Source organism: Hemicordylus capensis, chromosome 2 (assembly GCF_027244095.1).
Source record: "Hemicordylus capensis ecotype Gifberg chromosome 2, rHemCap1.1.pri, whole genome shotgun sequence".
Taxonomy (NCBI): domain Eukaryota; kingdom Metazoa; phylum Chordata; class Lepidosauria; order Squamata; family Cordylidae; genus Hemicordylus; species Hemicordylus capensis.
In genome coordinates, this window is record NC_069658.1 from 359,351,106 (window position 1) to 359,365,995 (window position 14,890).

General features: G+C 43.2%; 1 protein-coding gene across 3 annotated transcripts in view; it reads right to left on the reverse strand.

The window, feature by feature from the left end:
- Nucleotides 1-14,890, reverse strand: part of PPP2R2B (protein phosphatase 2 regulatory subunit Bbeta) — a 365,300-nt gene that overhangs the window by 88,492 nt on the left and 261,918 nt on the right. For all 3 annotated transcript variants that reach the window (XM_053294367.1, XM_053294368.1, XM_053294369.1), the window contains one exon: nt 2,024-2,121. In XM_053294367.1, coding sequence (XP_053150342.1) covers nt 2,024-2,121 — 98 coding nt within the window. The remainder of the gene's footprint in view (nt 1-2,023; nt 2,122-14,890) is intronic.

Here is a 14,890-nt window from a genome sequence, read left to right on the forward strand (position 1 = left end):
GTGAAGCACTTCTGAATGACAGGATTCAGCTCACTCCACTCACTGAGCCAATTCACACATACAATCCAGCTGGTTTTGTCCTTATGTACTCCATCCACAGGGCTCTGTGGGTGCTAGGAGTTGAAATCGACTTGATGGCACACTTCACCTTTACTCCATCCTAAGTTTTTTATATTATGTTTTATTTTAGATTGATATACCATCTTTTACTATTGACCTCAAAGTGGCAGTGCACAATGTCAACAACTTTATTGGTTTAATAATACCAATCAGAACTACCAACAAAAAAATAACTAATTTGAGAAACAGGAAAACTCAATTACATTTACTAAAGAAAACTCTCAGCTCCAGTTAATACCAAAAGCATGGCAGAAAAGTTATGTCTTGGCCAGCCAATGAGAGGCCAGGAGAGATGGAGCAGAGCAAACATCCCAAAGTAGGGCATTCCAAAGCCTGGGCACAATGACCAAAAAGGCCCTATCCCAAATGCACACCAAATGAAACTCAGAAGGTGATAGTACACAGAACACAGTCTCCCCTACAGATATCAACAGGTGGTTATATTCAAGTAACAAGCTGTTCTAGTAAGAACTTATTATTATTATTATTATTTATTAGTAAGAAATAATAATAATAATAACACCTGTCTGACTGTGTAAATAAATAATAATAATAATAATTATTATTATTATTATCGCTTTGGGCTCCTTGGAGGAAGAGCGGGATATAAATGTAATAATAATAATAATAATAATAATAATAATTATTATTATTATTATTATTATTACATTTATATCCCGCTCTTCCTCCAAGGAGCCCAGAGCGGTGTACTACATACTTAGGTTTCTCTCTTTCACAACAACCCTGTGAAGTAGGTTAGGCTGAGAGAGAAGTGACTGGCCCAGAGTCACCCAGCTAGTCTCATGGCTGAATGGGGATTTGAACTCGGGTCTCCCCGGTCCTAGTCCAGCACTCTAACCACTACACCACACTGGCTAATCTGCCTACTTTCCTATCACTATCCCTACAATTGGACTAAATCTGGTCCAAATAAGTTAGGGAGTTAGTTACGGAGTCCGACTGGCAGTGGTTGGTGGGGGGGAATGGAAGTAGGATCTTTAGATTTGCACTACTGAAAATCTCTGTATTTTTGGTCTAGTGATACTTTCCCATTGACCCAGGTGGTCCAAAATCTTCCCAGACTCAGACAGATTGCAATAAAAAGTTTTACAAAGCCATACCGTAGGAATGGCCCACAGAGCCCAACATTAAGACCGTTTTCGGATTCCCGCCACAATTATTGTTTTTTTCTGGCATATTCTGAATGTATGCATCATAATCACTAACCCCTGATATTTTCAGCCTTTCAATTCTAAATTAAATAGAATAAAACAAATACTAAGCATGAGCAGACACTTGCCTGCACTTTGTGTAAACCAGCCCTAACTGCTACTGATATATTCAATAGAGGGAAATAATATCTGTGAGCAGTTATACAAACCACAAGAAGAAACAACTAGTGGCAATAATGTGCTCCCAAGTTTGGTCCAATCAATAAACAAATGAATAACACACTGGCATAAATCAAGAGCATGACCAGTGGTTACTGTATTAGCATATACTCTATACTATAATGAAACTATGCAAACCCACACAAAGTAAAGCCAGTGTGAGGGAAGGAACTGCTAATGATTAAACAAACCTGACTTTAAAAGCATTATTTGGCTTCACAAATAAGACAGCTGGATTTCTCTGAGTTTATGATGGTTCAGCAACATTCAGTTTACATGAGATTCTCAGTCTGCAATGACAGTTAAAGGGAGCAAAATGATGCAGAAAATGCAACATTTGTGGGGTGCTTTATGAAACAGAAAGTGGCCTATTGATGTTAATGGCCTTTTTTGCAATTTTTAGTTTGCTGGGAAAGAAGCAGGGCGAAGAGTGACACGTAAAGATTAGGAAGCAGCAGGAAGCTTCTTTTAAAAGGATAAAAATGGGCATTTTTGCATTCACCAGCACTTACCTCCTGCTCACGTTGAAATATTACAACGCGACCCCCCTTGTCCCCTGTCGCTAGTAATTCTCCTGTGTGGTTGAATTCTACTGTAGAGATAATGTCAGCTGAAAAGAAAAAGACAAAGGCAATTTAAGCTAAAAGCAGACTGGCTTTGCGCAGGCATCTAAAGGTCTCATTGCCTATATGGTTACAGGAACAACTACTGTCAGGTCTTTGCCTCCCCATTGAAATTTCTATGGAGCACTTACTTTTTCTATTGTACCTGAATATGATTAAGGGATTTCAGAGATATTAGCAAAGAGTTGTCAAATTCAAAGCTCTGTGTGAACATCTTCAGTAGTTGGACATTACAATCTCCCTGCTGTTACTAGCATAGGCACCTGCATGTTGGCGCCAATGAACGCTTTTTGTCAAATGGCAAATAGCCAGGGAGGAACCCAGTCCTCATCGCAGCCATGGTGGGAGAGAGTGGAGGTTTGCCGTCTCCTCCTGTGCCCCTGCCACAGTCCCAGTCTGGCTGGCATTCCGTTTAAAAGAAACAAGCACACTGACATTGAGTGCACTCTGAACGTAACATGACGTTGGACCCCTTTCTCATTGCAGTATCTGGAAGCTGGATTTTATGCAATCATATCCAAACATTCTAAAGCAAAATATAGCAGAATACCGAATACATTTACATTAAATAGCAGATCCTTGTGCAGGGAATGGTTAACAACTTACAAATGCTGTCCTGCAAAAAGATTGGAGTAAGAAGTGTTTACATGCATCAAGGTAGGCAGGCAGGCAACCTGCTGATGAGTGGATTTATCAGGGCTATTCTTAGAAAAAATGTCAGAGGTTAATTCCATTGCAATTACTCCCCTCTCTGTCTTCAGCAATTGCATCTGAGTGCAGCTTTCAGAGAAAGCATTTCCAGGGAGGAGGCAGAGGTGGGGGGGGAGCTTATACTATAGCAGCATTACTGGCTAGGAGCTAATTTTCGAAAATGAAGGCTTCACACATTTTTAGCTTGTGGCATCCGTTTCCACTGAGTGAGGACAAAGTTCTGTGGTTTTATAATTTGTCTTCAGCCCCCAATTTACATAAGCTTTTTAGATTTTCTGCTGTTAAAAAGCATGCATGGTTAACATTAAGCAAATGGTGAATCATTGTCATGAACTGAACTATGTTTCTTACGTTTGCACTCAGCAATAGGGGTACCATCTTGGAAGGGGGGGAAGCAAAAACCCCACCCCCTATGCATTTCATACCATGTGTGATTACTCATCAGCAACATCTATATCTTGGGTTAGCTGACTGATTTTACATAACATCCTTGAAACCCAGCCAATGCCTCTTCCTGGCCAAGACTGGCTGTGTTTCAGGAAGCCTGGAGTAAGATGTGCAAAGAGATCAAGCCAAAGCAGGAAGCTATTAAAAAACAGGACCAAGGGCTAGTTGTTAGAGCTAGTTCAGAACTTGTAGCAACTATGAGGCTGTGTATAGGGCATCTACCCAGGGCTAGGAGGATGTAGCTCCAGCAATGCTTTGAAACTTGAAGTAGTCCTGCTCCCTGACTCTCACCAGGCTCCAGTTCTTCCCAGCAAAAGAGCCTGCTTTTCTAAGCAGACATAGAGGCGGGTCTCACGATCCGTGAGACCCGCCTTTTGCAAAATTACGGTGAGAGTGGGCTAAGCCCACTCTTCCTGCAGACGATCGGGCAGGGAGCCCTGGGCAGCTGGATCGGCCGCCCACAAGATTGCCGGCTCTGTGATGGAGCCGGTGGGGGCCGGGGGCCACACGGCCCCCCGGAAGCCCCAGTATGCCCTGCGTGAGTGTGCAGAGCGTACTGGGGAGACCCCTGGAGCCGGGAGGTGGCTATTTGCCTCCCCTCCGGGAGTCTACTTGTGAGTAGCCGCACCGCGGAGCCGTGCCACGGCTACTCACGACCAGAAAGCCCGGGTTTGCGGAGCACTCTGCAAACCCGGGCTATGGGGAGGGCTACAGGAACGGGTTAACCGCTCGAGAACCACCGGGTTCACAGCCGAGCCCAGTGGTTCTGACGATCGGCAAAAATCAGGCTAGTGGAGGCTAGCCCAATTTTTGCCGAATGTCAGAATAGCCCCATATTTTAAAGCAAGTTTTTAGTTCTTAAGGCTAAAAAGAAGTTTCTGAATGTGGGCTCACCAGCTGAAGGAAGTAAACCAGAAGGCAACCAGAACTGATACTCAGATACTTGAGCCTCTACTGCCCAAGTTGTCAAAACTTAGTTCTGCAGGTGCTGACTTTGGTGGAGGTTGGGGGCCTCTACCCCCAGCAGTCTGTTCATCAGAGCAGCCCTCTGAGTGAAGATGCCAGTAGGGGTACCTCCTCCTCTGTGTCTAGTGGAGGGGTTGGAATCAATGGGGCTGAAGCTTTCTACCCTGACTTGTCACCCAATTTATGCAGGTCCACCCCCACTGAGGGGCTTCTGGACCTGGGGGTCAATGAATAGGTGTCTTCAATAATAGACCAGATACAGACTGTAATAGATCAGTTTGAATTGTAGACCTGATCTACAAATTCTACACACAGACTTTTAATCACATACAATAATATTCAGCAATGAGCAACCAGTTAAAATAAGCAGAATACCATGGTAACACTTTATCTGACTACATGATCAAGCTCTATGAGGAAAGATTGTTGGAACTTGATATGCTTAGCCTAGACACGAGAAGTCAGAGAGTTTAAATGATAGAAGTCTTCAAATACCTGAAGAGCTGTCAAATAGAAAAAGGAACTCTGCTGCTCCATGGTTAGGTTTAGATCTAATAAGCTTAAGTTACAGGGCGACAGATTGCGACTGTATATTCAAAGAAACTTAACAGTTAAGAGCAGTTTGACAATGGAACCAATTGTCACTAGAGGTCTTCAAGAGTAGGCTGGACAAACATCTGTTGAAGATGCTGGAGTTCTGAAATTTCGGCCTAGAACCAGGGGTTGGACAGTATGACCTTTCCAATCCTACAATACTACAAATTTGCTTTAAATCATAATCAAGTTAATACAAACACATTGTTTGGTGTTTCATTCTTATTGCTTGAACATATTATGCTTTTCCATTCAGCTCATCATGGTGCCACTCTGTCAAATGAGAATTTTTATAACATCAGTAAAAACCTTCCTGGGCAACAGAAGATTACTTCTTGCATTCTGTACGCAAGCCATTGATGAAGAGGCAGGTTCATCCGCATGTAATGAGGTGCAGTTAAGAAGGCAGAAAGCATATATTCAAGTGTTATATAATTGCTGTACACCATGACAATGGCAACAGTGTGCCAGCAAGCCCCTGTCCCCTGCTCCCGTAGCCTACCCGCTGCTCTCCACAAGTCTGGCTGCATAGACCAGGGATGTGCATGGACCTGTTCAGAGGCCCTTTTACGGGCCTCTGAACAGGTTCAAACACTGGGCAGTTCGAAGGCTCGAAGGTGGGGGGGGAGACTTTAAGGGTGGGGGAGGGTGCTCTTACCCCTCTCTCCCTCTGCCGGCGCTCCGTTACTAAAGGCTGTGTTGGGGTGGCAGCATACCTCCCTGCCGCCCCATTCTCTCTTTGGCTGGAAGTACCAGGAAGTACCTGGTGCACGTGTGCATGCCAGAGTACATCCCTACTCCAAATCACCCCTTCTGTAAGGTGCTTTGCCCTAAAATAAGCAGGCAGGAGGATTTCATGACAAAGAACACCACAGATGGTACAAGAGATACCAAGTGGCTGATGTCCCATGTCTCTTTCACTCTCTTCCTCTTAATGTCTAGCTTAACAGAAGATGTGATATGACTCCACACTTCCTATTGCCCCACCCCTGCCTCACATCATCCAGTTTCAAAGAAAGATGCAGGGACATGAGGCCCAGTGCTATGAGGCTCTTCATTTTCATATACTGTGTTACAATAGATATTACATGCAGGAATAAGCTCACCAACATTTGCTCTGTATGAATCTGGAAACAATTTGAGTCCTTCTAAAAAATCTGGAAGACCTTGGATCTTTTTATGAGCCTAATAAAATCACCCATCTCCCCCTGGAGAACTGCAAAGGGTTCATCCCCACCAAATGTTTTTTGTTCCTTCATCATCTGATTTTGGTCCATACGTAATGAAAAGTTGCACCACCACCACATAGGAGACAATGGAAACTGCCACTTCTCTAATTTGAAAGCAGGAGATAGTAAAGGTTGCCTCCACTCTGAAGTGGATTTTAACAAGCCCCAAGAATCTTTCCGATCCAGGCTTGGGAGAACTTGACTGAATTCCGAGTAACAAAGCGGGGGGGTGGGGGGGGGGGAGATGGAGCAGTAGCAGCTCCATGTCTCTCATAAGGTCTAGTTTAGTAATATATTTATAACAACAAATCACACCTTTCTCTTTCTTATGGAGATGCTCAATTTGGCTTGCAATCAATTTTTAAAAATCATTAAAACAAAACAATCGAACAACTAAAACAGAACCAACCAAATGCAGCAGTATTGGAACACAAGATTACACTGAACTATTTAGGGTGGTGACATCGAAAATGGATTGTGAGGAATTCTAAAATGATCTCTAAAATGATCTCAAACTGGGCAATGAAACTGAAAGCAGCCATTGTAAATAAATGTGAAGTGATGAACATGGGGCCAAACCGCCCCCACCACTTTTCAGATACACTGATGCGACCCAAGCTGTTGGTGACTAATCAGGAAAGGAATCTTAGGGTCATGGTGGACAATTCAGTGAAAACATCAACTAGAGTGCATCGGCTCTGATAAAGGCAAATTCCATGCTAGGGGTCACTAGGAAGGGGGCTGAAAATAAGAACTGCTAATATGATAATGCCCTTATACAAATTCATGGTGTGGCCACATTTGAAATATGGTGTACATTTCTGGTTACCGTATCTCAAAAAGGATATTATAGAACTGGAAAAGATGCAGAAGAAGGCAGCCAAAATAATCATGAGGCTAGAGCACCTTCCTTACAAAGTACGCTACAACATTTGTGGGTTTTTAGTTTTAGAAAAAAGGTATCAGAGAAAAAGGTCACGACAGAGGTTTATAAAATTATGGATGGTGTGGAGAGAGCAAATAGAGATGAGTTTTCCTTACTCTCTCACAATACTAGAACCAGGAATTATACCATGAAACTGATTGGCAGGATGGTTAGGACTGACAAAGGAATGCACTTTTTTCACAAGGCACATAATTAAACTATGGAATTCTCTGCCACAGGATGTGGTAATAACCACCAGTTTTAATGGCTTTAGCTCAGACAAATTCATGAAGAACATGTCTTGCAATAGCTATTATTCTTGATGTCTATGCTTTGCTGGTCCCTTGAATGTAACAATAAAGTGTATTTTCAAGAAGTCTATGTGCTAGCTTCAGAGACAGTATGCCTCTGAATGCCAGCTGCAGGAGAGTAATAGCAAGACAGGGGGCAGGTCTTCACCTCCTGCTTATAGGCTTCCCAGAAGCAGCTGTAGGACAACTGTAGGAAGCAGGAGGCTGGTTTAGTCAGGCCTTGGGCCTGATTCAGCAAGACTCTTCTTATGTAATAGCCAGTGTCATAGAAAGAACACAAAACAACTAAAACAAATCAGAAGCTTAATGCAACAGAAAGGTTTTTATATTTTTGCTGAATACTGGTACTGCTTGGATCTCACATGACAGAAAGTTCCAGAGACTAGGTGCCACAACAGAAATGGCCATCTCACACATTAGTGCCAGCTGAACCTCTAAAGGCAACAGAACACACCTTGCTTAAGAACATAAGAACAGCTCTGCTGGATCAGGCCCAAGGCCCATCTAGTCCAGCATCCAGTTTCTAAAAGTGGCCCACCAGATGCCGATGGAAGCCTACAGACAGAAGTTGAGGGCATGCCCTCTCTCCTGCTGTTACTTGATTATTGCAGGGCAGATTAAGTTCTGTTTCAGAACTCTGGGGGGAAACAGGGAAGTGGTACCTTTCTTCTCTAATAGGCAGAACATTACAGATTACTAGCTTTGCACATGGTAACATGCCACTATAGTAAATTACAGTTAGTCAATGGTAATCTGTGTTCATCTCTAGTGTGGCCTCCATTTGATCCACATGTTCACTGTTTCCATTTTTAAGGGAGCATTTCAATTTACTTTCTTTGATCCATTCTCCATTGATCCATCCATACTCTATGTACAGAGGCTATTCCCCACTTACTTCCCCACCCCCTCCCAAAGCCTGGTGGGCCATGAACATCCAGATGGCACCAGGCAGGTGAATAATGAGTTCCATGCTGCCTCTATTAATATTTGCACAATTTTCTCCATATTGCCCTGTCTCTTCAGCACTAAGCATATTTGCCAAGACATGAATGCTTTCTGAGGTTTGTCTTAACTAATTTATTGCATTTGCTTGCTGTGAATAGATTTAGGAAGACAATTCCATTGTAGATGGGGCTGTGACAACAGCTGAGATGCCCACAAGGGCTGTAACAGGATTTATACACACCTCTCTGAACAAACAAATATGCAATGCATAGGAAGGGGACCTGTTGGACTGCAAAGTTCTTTAGTGAAAACACTTGCATTTCATTGCATGGAAGACTTCTGTTTTATCAAGGCTGTGCAAAGCAATATCTGCAAGGTTTTAACCATCTGCTGCTAAATCTGGTACAAGAGATTAATTGAAGAGCAAACACTGTGGGAAACTAGAGAAGGCTATAGTTGAAAGAATATAGCTGGGGAGATGTACTAAGAATGTACTAAGAAAGCTTTTAAAATAAATGTAATGTAGGAGGCCAAAATGCCATCTAATGGCGCAGCGGAGAAGTAACTTGCTTAGGGAGCAAGAGGCTGCTGGTTTGAATCCCAGCTGGTATGTTTCCTAGACTATGGGAAACACCTATATTGGGCAGAAGTGATATAGGAAGATGCTGAAAGGCATCATCTCATACTGCACGGGAGATGGCAATGGTAAATCCCTTCCTCCCAAATAAAACCACATGGCTCTGTGGTTGCCAGGAGTTGACACCAACTCAACGGCACAACTTTACTTTAGGAGGCCAAAGTGTGGTTGGTTCAAAATGTGATGGAGATTCAGTTCTCAGTGAGCAGCCTGTTTCACCCTAAACCTCCACATGTTTAGGGTGAACCAGCAGATCATCTGAACTAGCCCAGCTTCGCCTATCCATCCTCTTTCAGTTTGGCAGCAGATTACATGGCTGAACAAGAACTGAGGTAGACCAGATTTTCTCTCTCCCTTCCATTCAATCTTTCTTCCTCTTTGGGTCAGATCAGACTAAAATGTCTGACTGGCCATGCTCTCACACAATGCAGAATGTGAACATGTGTGTCCAACCATACTCACAGCACACCCTTCCACAGCCTCATAACAATGTGAGGGAAGGGCTCATTCAAGCCATCTCTCAAAGCCATTTAAAAATTACTTTGATGCAGGATTTAAACTGCATGTCGGGGCAATTCGAATGAATCCCCCCACCCCCGCTGCCACCTTATCATGTGGGGAGAGTTCATCCAAACCATGCCAAATGTGCAAATTACATCTATGTAGTACTGAATTTGCTTGGGAGTGCTCCTGGACCCAAAGCTCTCCCTGGTTTCTCAGGTTGCGGCACTGGCCAGGAGTGCTTTTTATCCGCTTTGGCTGATACGTCCCCTACGTCCATTGTTAGAGGTAAATGACCTTAAAACAGTAGTACATATGCTGGTAACCTCCAGACTGGACTACTGTAATGCACTCTACGCGGGGCTGCCTTTGTACGTAGTCCGGAAACTACAATTGGTACAGAATGCGGCAGCCAGATTGGTCTCTGGGACAACATGAAGGGACCATATAACACTAGTTTTGAAAGAACTACACTGGCTGCCAATATGTTTCTGGGTGAAATACAAAGTGCTGGTTATTACCTATAAAGCCCTTAATGGCTTGGATCCACGCTATTTAAGATAGCGCCTCCTTTGTCATGAACCCTGCCATCTGTTATAATCTTCTGGAGAGGTCTGGTTACGGTTGCCACCAGCCCGTTTGGTGGTGATCCAGGACTGGGCTTTCTCTGTGGCTACCCCAGGGCTTTGGATTATGCTCCCTGCTGAAATAAGAGTATCTCCTGTTTTCAGGAAAACCCACAAGACTTTCCTGTTCTCGCAAACTTTTAATTATAATTAATGTGAATAATTTCTTTTAATAACTATTTTATACTATTGTTTTTATTGTGTCTTGTATATTTTAAGCTGTGTTGATTTTTAAATATTTTAAATTATGTACACTGCCTAGAGATGTACATATCAGGCACTATAAAAATATGATAAATAAATAAATTTGCACATTTAGGGGTGGTTTGAATGAACTGCTTCTGCCCACTTAGGTGGCAGTTCCCACATTCCTTCCCCATACATTTAGCCCTCCTATTATGGAGGGCTGGCATTGTATTATCTGAACCAGTCCCAACTGACTGGTTTTTCGTCACCCTTTGGGAGATGTACGCTGGTACACAATCCCTCACATGGATTGTGCACAAGAGATGGTTTTTCTGCTCAGATCTTTCCTCTCTTGGTGAGCCTGGGAACTGTCTTCTGTTCCAAGTATATCTGAGAATAAGTAAAATATAAGCCATTGTTGTTTTCCAGGTTAACTTATGATACTCTTAAGCATTCTAGGCTAATCCCTCACCGCCTGCTACTTCAAACCTTCATTTAAAAGCCAATGCAGTGTAATATTAATTCGAATTCAGCCATAGACATTTGCATGATCTATAATTTATGAATCTTCTTCATAAGACTTCAGCAGCAGTTTTGTGGCAACAGAGGAAAGAAAATTTTCTTATTATCCCAACCCCTCCCCTTTCACTTGCTTTCCTACACATTCAGTGCCTGGAGTGCACAGAATCAACCAAAACAGTTTCCATGGTGATCCTTCCTTTTCCAAGTGGCAGATGATACCAGCCCGCAGTTCTCTCCTTTCTGAAGTGCATTAATGTTCTTTATTGCTTTCATGCTAAATATACTGAAAATTGGATTTGATTTCCTCAGCAGTGATACATTTTTATCAGACAAAAATGGAAAGTAAAAAGTAGACTTAGAACTCAGCATGAAAAATGTCTTATTTCAGGCAGACATACACCAAGGACAGCTCACCCATAGAATATCTTGGGGTAAAAACATATGTGGACTGCATGTGGGTTGGCACTGACTTGGCGCATTCTTTTTCTTTTCACCTGCAAACAGGACTGAGCTGAAAGGAGATACACATTTTGTAAATATTTCCTCCCCTGTGAGAAACTTGGAGAGAGCTGGAAAGAGAGCAAAAGTATTTGCAGTGGTGGCAGTCCCTTCCCTCAGCCCCCATTCAAGTGGCACTGACCATCCTGCTTTCTGCATCACCTGCCCATGCAGATGCTGGAACCCACTCCCCTCCCAAGCACTATTCATGCAGCAGCAGCCCCCCCCCCAAAAAAATGAGGGCAAAGAGATGCAAGAAACATGCCTTAGCTCTGAATTAGTTGGTTTGCCCTCAGTGATGTTGCCATGCATATGCATCCATCCATTCATTCCAGCCATTTAGAGGCCACCTACAGCTCACATATACCATATATTACCAATAAAACAAAAGCAAATCATTAAAAAGATAGATAACATAAAGTCACAACAGAAAATTAAAACATAAAACTCAGCCATCATTTTTTTAAAAAAAAAAAAGCAGTTTACAAGGCCGGGATTAAAAGGCCTGAGTGGGCAAATAAAGTCCTCACCTGGAACCAACAAGACATCAGAGGAGACATCAGGTAAGCTTCCCTATGGAGGGCATTCCAAAGGAAGGGTGCCAAAGGAAGGGTATTCCTCACTCATCTCCCACTTCACCTTTGAAAGCAGGGGAAATCTGGCAAACTGCCTCTGATTATCTCAGCATGTAGCAAAGTCCAGGTAGAGAAATGTGCTCCTTCAGGTACCTGGGGCCTAAGCCGTACAGGTTTTTGTAAGCAAGTGCCAGCACTCTGAACTGTGCCCATGGAAATAGGGAAGTCATTTCAAAAATGTGAGGTATGTTCCCACTAGCTACTCCGAGTTAGCGACAAGAGTGTACACAAAACCGGCTGGCCTGGTTCGGTTTGAGTCTGAACTGGACTTGACTCGAACTGCACTGGGCCAGTTTGGTTTTGCCCCCCTCGAACCCCCCCCCCCCGTTTGGTTTGGCTCAGGGGGGCAGGATTCATATATATATGACACACACACACGACAAAAAATTGTTCTTACCCTCACCATGGAGAGGTTCCACCTCCCTCCACCGGCCTTCAATTTGATATTATAACCAACCCCTTATTTTAATTATCAGGTAGCTCAGATCGATATTTGGAAGCTCAATTATCAGGTAGCTCAGATCAGACCTTTGTCTTTTGGGAAGGACAAAAGAAGACTTTGTCTTTTTGGAAGACTTTGTCTTTTCAGTTTAGGGGGTGACATACTGTGTAATTGTCAGAGTGTCTTAACAAAATGTATCTTGCAGAAACACAAAAATAGCACAAGTGAAGTTGTGCAATGGGCGGTCATTATTTCTAATTGTGCAACTGCATTTTCACAATTTTCGTGTGTTAGCGCAAGATTCTGCACAACGTCATGCATGTTTGTTAAAAGGCACATGAAACATTGTGCCATATGTTTTCTCTCTCCTGGTTTGGCCCTCAGCATATATTTTAAGATCTACGTAAGAACATAAGAACAGCCCTGCTAGATCAGGCCCAAGGCCTCTCTAGTCCAGCATCCTGTTTCGCACAGTGAGTGGCCCACCAGATGCCACTGGAAGCCACAGGCAGGAGTTGAGGGTATGCCCTCTCTCCTGCTGTTACTCCCCTGCAACTGGTAGTTTGCAGTTCTAGTTCTAGTTGCAATCTAGTTTTTTAACTGTTGTAGTTGAATGCTGTTTCATACTGTTTTGTATTATTTGTTTTATATTTTGCATTTTATTTTTATTGTTCATGACTGTGTGAAGCAGTATGCCTGGAAGCAGTATGCCTGGTATAAAGCATATGCCTGGTATAAATTTAGTAATAATAAAAACAAAAGTTTTCATATTGAGAATTACCTCCCACAATGCATACAACAGTATTATTAGTGCTGTTATTACAAATGAATAGCATTGCCACTTTCAAATATAGATTTATCACAAATATGTTTATTATTTTGAGCATTTCTGTTCTGTATTCTTTGCCAGCAAAGCAGCACATGATGCTGCATATAACATGTACGAATACCAATAATCTCATAATAAAACCATTTAAATTGCCAACATATATTTCACTGTAAATAAATTTCTACATTCTACAGTATTTGTATATTGTCAGCTATATGGAGCAGATTAAATAAATTTTAGGTTAAAAAGTTACAGATAAATACAATTCATGGTTAATGGGAAGCATTTACAAATATTATGAAAATTTATGTGTAGGGTTGGGGAAAATACAACCGTGTGGATGGTTGCATTTCCCTTCCCTTCTCTTGTGGAAGGGAAGAAACATGAAACATTTGTTTGAACTCGGAGTCCCAAAGCCTCAGTGAAGTACTGTATCAGCAGAGCCATTTAAGATGTTTCAAGTAAATATACTTGGAATTAACTATAAGAGCAGGTCAGCAATAGCTGTTTATGACAGAGTGGCCTGTGGACAATAGCTGGTCCACCAGGCTTCTTCTTCAGAATGAATGGCCCATAATAAGATTGCTTGCCATCTTTGGGCGATGTGGCGGGGGAGATGACTGGGGTGGTCACCCTGAGCCCCACGCTGGCAGGCAGGCGCGTGGCTAACTGAGCCCCCAAGTTCTGAGAGGCTCCAAGACCGAGCGGCTTGCCGCTGCTATGCTGCTCGCTCGCTCTGCAGTCACTGCAGCTGCAGGAACAGAAGGCAGAGAGCAGCAGTTCATCTCACTATTTGTCATCTCAGAGTAACTGGCCCTATCCAGCCCCAGCACAGTACCTCCAGTGACAGTTGCTGGTGTATATCTTATGTTGGCAAGTGTAAAGTGATGCACATTGGGACAAAAAACCCCCACAACTTCAAGTATACGCTGATGGGATCTGAGCTGTCGGTGACTGACCAGGAGAGGGATCTTGGGGTCATGGTGGACAGCTCGTTGAAAGTGTCCACTCAATGTGCGGCAGCTGTGAAAAAGGCCAATTCCATGCTAGGGATCATTAGGAAGGGGACTGAAAATAAAACGGCTAATATTAGAATGCCCTTATACAAAACTATGGTGCGGCCACATCTGGAGTACTGCGTACAATTATGGTCACCATATCTAAAAAAGGACATTGTAGACCAAGAGGGCAACCAAGATGGTCAAGGGCCTAGAGCACCTTTCTTATGAGGCAAGGCTACAACACTTGGGGCTTTTTAGTTTAGAAAAAAGACGACTGCAGGGAGACATGATAGAGGTCTATAAAATCATGCATGGTGTGGAGAAAGTGGAGAGAGAGAAATTCTTCTCTCTCACACATAACACTAGAACCAGGGTTCATCCCATGAAACTGATTGCCAGGAACTCTAGGACCAATAAACGGAAGTACTTTTTCACACAATGCATAATCAACTTGCAGAATTCTCTGCCACAAGATGTGGTGACAGCCAATGAACTGGATGGCTTTAGGAAGGGTTTGGATAACTTCATGGAGGAGACATCTATCATTGGCTACAAGTTGGAGGGCTAAAGGCCACCTCCAGCCTCAAAGGCAGGATGCCTCTGAGTACCAGTTGCAGGGGAGTAACAGCAGGAGAGAGGGCATGCCCTCAACTCCTGCCTGTGGCTTCCAGTGGCATCTGGTGGGCTACTGTGGGAAACAGGATGCCAGACTAGATGGGCCTTGGGCCTGATCCAGCAGGGCTGTTCTTAT